Source organism: Asparagus officinalis, chromosome 9 (genome assembly GCF_001876935.1).
Source record: "Asparagus officinalis chromosome 9, Aspof.V1, whole genome shotgun sequence".
Lineage (NCBI taxonomy): Eukaryota > Viridiplantae > Streptophyta > Magnoliopsida > Asparagales > Asparagaceae > Asparagus > Asparagus officinalis.
In genome coordinates, this window is record NC_033802.1 from 64,810,802 (window position 1) to 64,820,575 (window position 9,774).

At 40.9% G+C, this 9,774-nt stretch overlaps 1 protein-coding gene across 1 annotated transcript in view; it reads left to right on the forward strand.

The window, feature by feature from the left end:
* Positions 8,707 to 9,774, forward strand: part of LOC109823550 — a 1,396-nt gene continuing 328 nt past the window's right edge. The window contains exons 1-3 of the mRNA XM_020389826.1: positions 8,707 to 8,798; positions 8,917 to 9,050; positions 9,562 to 9,769. Coding sequence (XP_020245415.1) covers positions 8,775 to 8,798; positions 8,917 to 9,050; positions 9,562 to 9,769 — 366 coding nt within the window. The 5' untranslated portion in view covers positions 8,707 to 8,774. The remainder of the gene's footprint in view (positions 8,799 to 8,916; positions 9,051 to 9,561; positions 9,770 to 9,774) is intronic.

Below are 9,774 nucleotides of genomic sequence, written 5' to 3' on the forward strand. Positions count from 1 at the left end.
TTGACTGTGGTCCTAACTGTAAGAAGGTTTGACCAATTGGGAGGTTTGAGACGATCCTAACTGTAGGAAAGTTTGATCGCTCGATCTGTGGACCTTTCGTTTATTGGAGGAATCGAGAGGGGGATTTTGGCTGTGGTCCTAACTGTAGGAAGGTTTGACCAGGTGACAAGTCAAAATTCTAAGCATTACATCCGGACTCTAACTACGAAAGTGTTGAGTGCACGAACATAGCGGAAGTTTGAATGGATTAAACTTGATAGAATTTGGTGGTCCCACCGTCAATTAGTCTGATCGGTGAGAGATTTAGTGTTCATCACTTTGTTCATATTGATCGGGTTATCCCTAAGAATATTAACATTCTTTCAGGAACTTCCCGTTACATGAATTATCCACCCCCAGTTTTTCTTGCGAAACTGGGTTTATCATCGTACCGGTTGCATGATCGGGTTATCCTTAAGAATACCACACATGGTACTCTCCAGGAACTTCCCGTGGAAGAAAGGAAATAGTTTAGACTCATATACCTATTGGAGTATGTAGGGAGCAGTTTAACCTCTTGCACCTGTTGGAGAATTGAGAAACAGTTTATACTCGTATACTCTTTGGAGTCTTGTTTCGACTTAATTGAGCGATATAACGCCGGCTTCAACCAAGGTCTGAATGCTATTCTTGAGAGCAAAGCAATCCTTGGTGGGATGAACGACCCTCCTGTGGTATGCACAGTACTTTGGGTCTGTAGTGTTATCAGCTTCCTCCTGATTTGTGATAGGTGGTAGCTTGATCTTGTTGCTTTCAAGGAGGGATTCGAAGATGGCTGGAACGTCTTCGTCCTTAAAAGAGTACTCTTTTTGGAGTCTCGGACCCGAAGTCTTTTGCTGCCTTCGGGATTGCTGTTGTGACGTTTGATTAGCACCATCAGCAGCTGCAGGTGCCTTGCCCTTACCACGAGAGACGAAGTTTGAGTTCAGCGGATTAACCGTCGGTCGGTTCCTCTCGACCTTCTTCCTTCGGAGGAAGCGTTCGGCTTGTTCACCGCGCACCTTCAAGTCTTTCCAAGTATCAGACGGTGCTGTTCCCATTGCTTCCAACACGTCCAACGCGAGGTTGTTGTGGCAAGTCTGGAGAATGAATTCCTCGGTGATCGGGTCCCGGCAGTTCATCGCCTTGTTCCGGAACCTTTTGACGAAGGTGTCGACTAACTCCCCGTCTTTTTGCTTCTCATCGAGCAATGATCCGATAGATATCTCGGTGTCGTCGTCGAAGAAATTGGTGAGGAACATGGTCTCCATATCGTCCCAGCTGTTCACGCTACCTGGCTTGAGGCGGCGATACCAATCGAAGGCGGCTCCGCGAAGAGTGCCGACGAATGACCGCACCATCAGAGGCTCATTGCCGGAAATAATACCCAGGTGCGATTTGAAATAAATCAAATGCTGAGTGGGGGAACCCTTCCCATCGAACGGCGTGAAGTTGATTAAACTGAACTTCGCCGGATAGGGGATCGATTCCCACTCTCTTGGGTATGGACAGGGAATGCCTGTTTTCTTCGTCTCTTGAGCGGAGATCAATGTGTTGATTTTGCTCTCGAGGTTCTTGATCTTCAGACTTTCGCCTGTGTTTTCGTTAGCACGATTCTGAGGCGGAAGTGTGGCATTACGACTAGCATCCTCATTACCACCCCCTGCATTGACGGGAGGATCATTGGCATTGTGAGCTTCATCCGTCTCTCATAGTCTGCATGGCCATCTGCATCTCAAACTTGAAACTTTCTTTCTGTTTAGCCAAAGCGTCTTCAAGCATCTTGGCCATTTCTTCCGCGCTTATCATAAATGACTCGCGGGGTTGTCCTTCGCTGGACACTGTATTGTCCGATGCGACAGCAGAGCAGGAATCCGATTCTTCATCTTCCGAAGGCAATCTTGTCCGAACCCTACCATAAGTTCCTCGTGCGATGGCTCCGGACTGCAGACGGGTTACACGCCGGGACGCTTCCAGAAACGATTTGAGATCAATCTGTGTCGATGTCTCTTTGCTGGTCATGTTGGCGGTGACCCTCGGAAATTCTCCGTCTTTAACCACCGTTCTTCTTTGCCGGAAACGCCTACACCTTGGTTTTGGCGTTTCGGTGCCGAGTCTTTCGAACACTGAAATTCTCTCGGGGATTACCTTGATGCAGTTGCATTGAGACAGTACCGCCCGAATGAGCTTTGAACAAGGGCACTGAGTTTCCTGTTCTCGGGGACTCCTCTTTCTGGTTCTGTTCGTACCCCCAGCACGATAGTACAACTCGTCATTTTGACAGTCGGAGTAACCTATCGTGTGTGGGCACGACTTCTCAGGTATAACATTATCACTATCAGATGATAATGTTTCCATCTGAGGGCGAATTGCCTTCCTTGGACTTTCAAGAGTCACGCGCCTTGAGACATGCCTTTTTGGGCGTGAATTCTCAGCGGGCTCCTGAACTTCAATGCGCAAAGTAGTGCGCTTGGGGCGACCCCCAGCATGTTGCGTTGTTTGGGGCTTTCGTAGTGGGTCCAAACGTTCTTGGATTGGAGCTTTGCTTCGCTCCAGGGGAAGTGGACCGAGGCGCTCCAAGACTGACTTCTTTTTCTGGGATGGTCCTGCGGGATCTCCCGGAGCAGTTGTGGAAATCATCGGCGGTTTGGATTGATTCACCAGAAGTTGCACTTTTGAAAGCTGCAGTTGTTGCTCCTTAGTCTGAATCGCCGCTTCAGATTTCGGCCTCCAAACTTTGCGAATTGATGGCGGTTTCTTGGCCACTTCCTTCTGCAGCTTTCTACGGGCTTCTTCAGCTTGAGCCCGTGCCTGCGCTGATAGTGCGCGGCGTTTGCGGATGCGTTCTTCCAGCGTCGAACGATTCCGTTTGACACGGATCCATTCCATTGTTGGCGGCTTGGAAGAGGTGCCGTTCATCTGTTGTTGAGGCTGTTTGCCTCTTTTGTTCTTCAGATCCGTGTTGTAGCGGATCCCGTCAACGGACTCCATGGCCTTTGCGAACTGTTTCGCAAGGCGTTGACGTTGCCTTTGGCGGGCTCTCTTCGAGAGAGTCACCACGCCCCCTGCGGCAGAAGGGTTGGCCAGAGCAGATCTGACCTGGTTGGAAACTGGAGGAATCTCACCCGATGCGACTTTGGCATCAAGCGGGGTGAGATCTTCGTTGGTGTTTTCAACGTCTTCAAACCAACGAGTTTTTCTCCTGGAGGAGAACTTGGACTTCTTGGACTTGCGAGGGGAGGTTGATCCGGACGAGGACGATAAGTATTCCTCGAACTTCTGTTGGTCGAACTCGTATTCGACCTCCTCCACGACCGGGATTGAGATCCGCGGCTGCGACGCTCCGATCTCGGCAGCGAGATCGGCGGCTCCCACTGTGGTCGCCAGATTGTTCGCGGGAAAAACCGTTGCTTTCTTCATTAATGATTCCATTGTACACTCTTGTAATAGTCTATCGATTACAAAGATCCGGTCTTTTTATAAGATCCGGTTACAATGAAAATCAAAGAAAAATAAACAAAGATTACAACTTTCTCCTTTTGTATCGAACAAATCGCGAGCTCCTGTTTTGCGGTCGCTCGCTTTTGTGGGTTCTTTGCCTGCGCCGGGGTTTATCCATGGACCACCGTGAGATCTAGATCCGGTCGGATCTACGCAGTACAACGGGTATTATTTCACCAAGGAAATAATATCCGGGGGGGATTGGTTCACCAAGGAAACAATCGCCCAAATCTCGGGATCAAAGACCAAGCTTTAATCCGGAGTACGCCTGCGTAGATCTGAGATCCGGTCCTCTCGAACTCTTGCCTTATTTGGCGTTGACGATCGCCGAGCACCAGATCTGGATGTTCAAGTCCTCGAAGTCCTAAAGTTTGAATCTTTTTTTAGATCTGAGTCTTCAATCCAGCAGGGCTTCGCCTCCAAAAAATCCAACCCTTTGAAAAATGAACCAATGGGGCCTGTTTATAGGCTCTCTGAACTGTGCCCGCGCACAGATCTGGGTCGGCCACCTATGGGTGGCCGGCACTGGGCCGAGCCACCTATGGGTGGCTCGGGCTTGGCCGAGCCCCCCTTAGGCGTTGGGTTTCGTGGTTTTCCATCGTTTTCCGTTTTTCGGTTCAGTCCGTGATCCGGTTCTGTGGTTGATTAGACTCTGATTCGTTGACCTGATTTGGCAGTAGATCCGATTCCTGATTTGGCAGTAAATCCACTTCTGAGTTCGAGTCCGAAACTGATCTTGATTCGATCGTGATTCGTCCGAGTCTACCCTTGGTTGGATGACTCGTTGACTCTTCGAACCCTTGGCTTGATTCCACACGCGAATGGATGTATTCCGTTGCTTGCGTGCGATTCGTTAACCTCGTCGCCTCGTTGGTTCATCGGTTTGTGCCGAGCTGTGCTAAGGGACCTATAAGCAATTTTATACGCCTACACCAGCGGGTCCCGGCGAGGGACGGGATGTCGGGCGAGGAGGAGTGGGTTATTGTTTATGGGTATTATGATTTATTTCTGCTCTTTACTGAGTAATGCTTGAAAATTAAACATCTATTGTTAAGAGCTCGTGTTGCTTTACTGAGTAATGCTTGAAAATTAAACATCTATTGTTAAGAGCTCGTGTTGCTACTTCCTAAAGTTTACATTTTTATTGTCAAAGTTGTATATCATCTATTGTTAAGAGCTCGTGTTGCTACTTCCTAAAGTTTACATTTTTATTGTCAAAGTTGTATATTGCCGTTACAAAACACATTATTCAAACAATATGGTTCTACCTTTTGTATTATTATTTCATAGCAATAGGACAATGTCACAATATGTTGCCTTAGTTAGTGATGATAGATTCACTTATTGATAATGTTCTACCGATTACCTTCTAACTAGATAAACTAATGCCTTTCAGTTTTGGATTAGATCCTTTATTTAAGTAATATTAGGTTAGAAATATGATTTGTTTCACATACTCCATCAAATCACCTACTATACTGGTTAGTAATTTTAGTCCTTCTTCTTATCCGTCTTTACTACTACTGATTTCAATAAGCTCAGTTTGATGATGATGGCTTTTCATAGAGCAAAACTTTGTTGTCTTGTGTAGAGAAGCGGATTGATAATTTGATAATTGATGTGATTCTTTTGTTGTCTTTTTAGAATTGCCACATAGTATCAGTAGTATCTTGGTGCACGCGATGCACACTTGACTCGAAAAATAGGTGATTTGTTAGTGTTTTTTTTTTCTTTTTCGTTTGGGGTTTTCCCAAATATGTGGGCATTGGTTTGGTTTTTCCAATTGTGAGAACATTTCCATTGGCAATGCATTTCACTTCAATATTTTTGTTCTTTCTTATGCTTATATAGAGTATGTGAAAGTTGTATTTTATTTAACTAATTGAGTACTTATTATGTCGTATTCTTATGGTTTGATGATGTTCTTAAATTGTAATCTTATACAATTTTCTTACACTGACTTTATTTGATTTAGGTATTATATTGTCTCTTATTTTCGTCAGGTGGATGTCATACACCCCTTATATGATAGGTATTATATTTTCTTTGTTTTTTGACATTTTACTTTTATTTTACCAATTTCTTTGGAAAGTTATCAACGGCTTAAATATTGATATGACTCGTACAAAATGTTCAAATATTATTTTCCTATGTTTACATTTTTCCATTTTTTTAAGTTTTCCTATTTTTGGTACTTTTTTGACATTTCACTTTAATTTTGACTTTTTCTACCTTCTAAATAATAAAATAACTCCCACCATATTTCTTAATACCGTTTTTACACATTTATATTTTTTAAACTATATACGATCTTAAACTGATTCAAGTTTTTCAAACTTTCTAATTTTTCAAACTATATATGCAACTTAGGTTATATCATTTCTGACTACTTATATATTATTACTGTTTTATTTTGCATTCTTTTACTACATCAATTTTTATATGTTAAACAAATCCGTGCATCGCACGGGCCTGAAACTAGTTTTTATAAATGGTGGACATATCATCCTTTTCAATTGTAATAATTGAAAGGATAACGTCAGAATTTTATAAGAAATGACTATCTTGGACATCATATAATGGCCCGAGTGAGGGTAAACAGTAATTTTCAAGAATCGTGAGGAATTCATCCGTTCTGTTGCTATCACAAGGGTGTAAAGGTAAACTTCTTCTAAACATTTTTATGTTCTACTAGCATTATTGCACGTGGAAATGTAGATGAAAAAAAAAAAAAAAAGTTTAGTGTCCTAAGGTTCATTAATTTGTTATTTTTATTTTGACATCTTAAAATTTAAATTAATCTAAAAAATAATGTTCTTACAAAATGTGAGATCCCAAAATGAAGTTATTAGAACACGAGAAAGTTGCAATAAATTTTACTAAACAAATCAATCACTAGAAGTGTTATTTGGACTTTCTTGAAAAACTATTCCGCTGAAAAAATTAAAACGCCGTTAGAGGATTTCTTGAAAAAAAAAGGTGCTTTTCCATATATAAATTGTGAACAGTGGAGAAGGAAGAGATTTAAAATGGTCAAGGGCCTGTTCGTTTGTTTTCAAAAAAGCAAGAAATGGAAATGGAAATAGTGGAAATATCAAAATAACCCATTTCTTCCATTTCCATCCCTAAAACTCACCCACAACATCCAATAAAATATTATTTTCATCCAACAACTTATCCACATCATCTAATAAAATATTATTTTCATCTAACCACTCATCCACCACATCTAATAAAATATTATTTTCATCTAACAATTCATCAATCACATCTAATAAAATATTATTTTCATCCAAACATCACTCAACTCATCTCTTTTTATTATTTCAAATCACTCACATCATCGAATAAAATATTATAACAATTCACATCATCTCATTAACATTTCATTTCTTCCATTTCATCCCAAAAAGTTGTGAAAACACATTTCTTAATCTTTCTTCACATCAACCAATAATACAATGACAACTCATCTCATCTCATTTCATTTCTTATTTTTAAGAATGAACCGAACAAAAGAAAACAAGAAAACTACAGGAAATAGGTTTCTTATAATTCATTTCCTTATTTTTTTCGCCAACCGAACAACATCAAAACTAGTTTTCTTAAAAAATCACTCACATCATCCAATAATAATGTGACAACTCATCTCATCTCCATTTCTTTGATTTCCTTTTTTTTTAGCCAACCGAACACTCCAAAACAATTCTTCATTTTCCATTTCTTTGATTTCCCATTTTTTTAAGGCAAACGAACAGGCCCTAAGAGGAAGGACAGGGCTTGAAAGACAAATTACTGGTGAATAAAAAGAACAAAGCATTTTTTGCCGGTATAAAGCCATAATTCACTTTTAGATGGTCCACTATCATTTTTTTTTGATGGAAAATAAGGCAGTAAGTCCTATCATGAATCTATTAAAAACTGTATTGTAAAACTTACAACAGTAGTTATCTGCCGATGATTTAGGTACCAGCTCCGATATGGAAAAAAAGCTGAATCATGGGAAGAAAACTATTTGCTAAAAACATAAACCAAAACATGCAAAATAAGACATAAGGAGAAAAACGAGAAGAAAGGTAGCCTGAACTAAACAAAAGGCCATCTATGACAGAAGACTGAGGCACTCCCGTCATGGGAGCCCGTTGCTGCCTTCATTCGATTCCAGAATAGCTGACAGCCCAAAGGAGCGAATGATATGCTTCATCTTGACCGACTCCTTTGAAGAGGAGACACCTGACCAGAAAATTAGAAAATTTATAGCTTTGGAGATGATTTGCTGAGGAGTAAGAATCTGATTAGAAAAAATGCGGTCATTTCTTGCTTTCCAGGTGACCCAACAAATAGTCGAGAAGCTGATGCCCCAAAGGAGACGGATTGATTGTTGGATAGACTTGTCAGAGCAAATGGCAAGGCACAGATTGATGGTCCACTATCATTTTGTATATAATCTTTTATATACTTTCCTATAAACTCTGAAGAATTAATTTACATGAGAAACACCTTTTAAATTAGATTTCTTTCAAATTAAGTTTGAACGTCACATGACATTTCGCATTTTAACTTGAGAATTTGAATTTGAAAACAATTCATACTTATATCTATCACTGTATCCAATACATTGCTAATTTTCATTCCTTAATTTCAAGTCTTGGAAAGTCCAGAAACCAAATAAGGGTAAATTCATATCTCACTCATTCTCTATCATCTAGAAAGTCCAATGGACAAAAAAATAAAATAAAAATAATATTAAAAAAAAATCAAGAACATAGATGTTCTTAAACTCAAGAAAAAAGAAAAAAGAAAAAAGAAAAGTAAGAAACTTTTTTTTTTTTTTGCAAAGAAGAAGGCTCACAAACTCTCCAGAACCTACAAATATCTTTAAAAAAAGAAACTACAGATTAAACAGATTCAAAGCTCGGAGGTTTCATGCTAATCAGTAATCCCTTCAGATTCCCTTGAAAATTCAATCATTTGTATTAATAAATTAATACTGGCCTGTGGACCCCAGTCTACCACCTTCTAGAGAACGTGGCACTTCCAGCGCCTTCTCACGTCTACTCGTCACCAGGGCGCTTCGCCACGTGTCCCTCACCCTGTCTTTTTTCGCCACGTCAGACTTTTCTCTCACACCCTTACCTCCTACAAAAACGAATGAATCCTCAAACTGAGGACAAAATCTGAAGCATCACCAAATCCAATCCCAGCAAATTAAATTTTATGTGCTCAGGAGCAGCTGTTCTTGTTCCCTGTGAAATATGATCATGGCTTCAAGGGCTATTGTAAGTGAACTACTAATAAGAATATATAATAATAAGAGTATAGTTATATATGTTGTTAGATAGATTTTTATTTACTATAAATTTCTCTCTCTAGTTGATTTTGGTGGTGGATTTTTAGAAACTATGGAGGTCCTTTGCTCGTCCTGCCGCCGCGAACCGCGGATTTGCGACGGCGACGGAGCCGAGGATGAAGGCGTATTGGCCCACGGCTAGTTTTTTGAGCCATGGAGAGCAGCATGCAAGCAAGTCCAAGTATGTGTTCTGTTTGGATGTGCTGTTGTTTCCTTTACTTTGATGAAGTATCGTTTAGACCGTAAAATTCCAAAAGTTGCTGGGGGCTTAGTGCAATTTTGAACTTTAACGGGGGTTTACTGTAAGGGCCTGTTTGGTTGGCTAAAACATTCAACACACCCATGTGAAGCTGTTTGATTTACTTTTTTCGAAGAAGAAAAATATTGTGTATGTGGGACCTACCCACTAGTTAAGGACGCGTTTGGTTGCGTTAAAGAGGCGTTGAAATGGACAGAAAGTCTGTCAAAACTGACAGTTTTGACAGGCTTTCATGTAAAAACGTCACTAAAAGGGACGTTTTTGCAAGAAAGCTTATCAAAACGGTTAGTTTTTATCAATTTTGACAGGCTTTTTCAAGTCATCTTCAGAAACCAAACGGGCCCTAATAGTGTCGTGAGTTTTAAATTTAAGGAATACAATTTACTCCCAAAAAAGCAACTAACATGAATTTGTTTTATTTATTTTTAAATAGCAAGGCGGAGTTTGTACCTGTGTACGTAGCTCTAGGCCTAATCGCGTTGTCAGTCTCCCTCGGTCTGTTCACCGCGGAGCACCAGATCGCACACAACCCTTCAGTCCGAGTCAGCAAGAAGCGGCGTGAGGAGATACCCGAGATAACGGATCCGGATCGGGTCGTAAGCGAATCCGACCAGCTCCTTAACAGGTCTTTGTTTCGCAAAGTGGC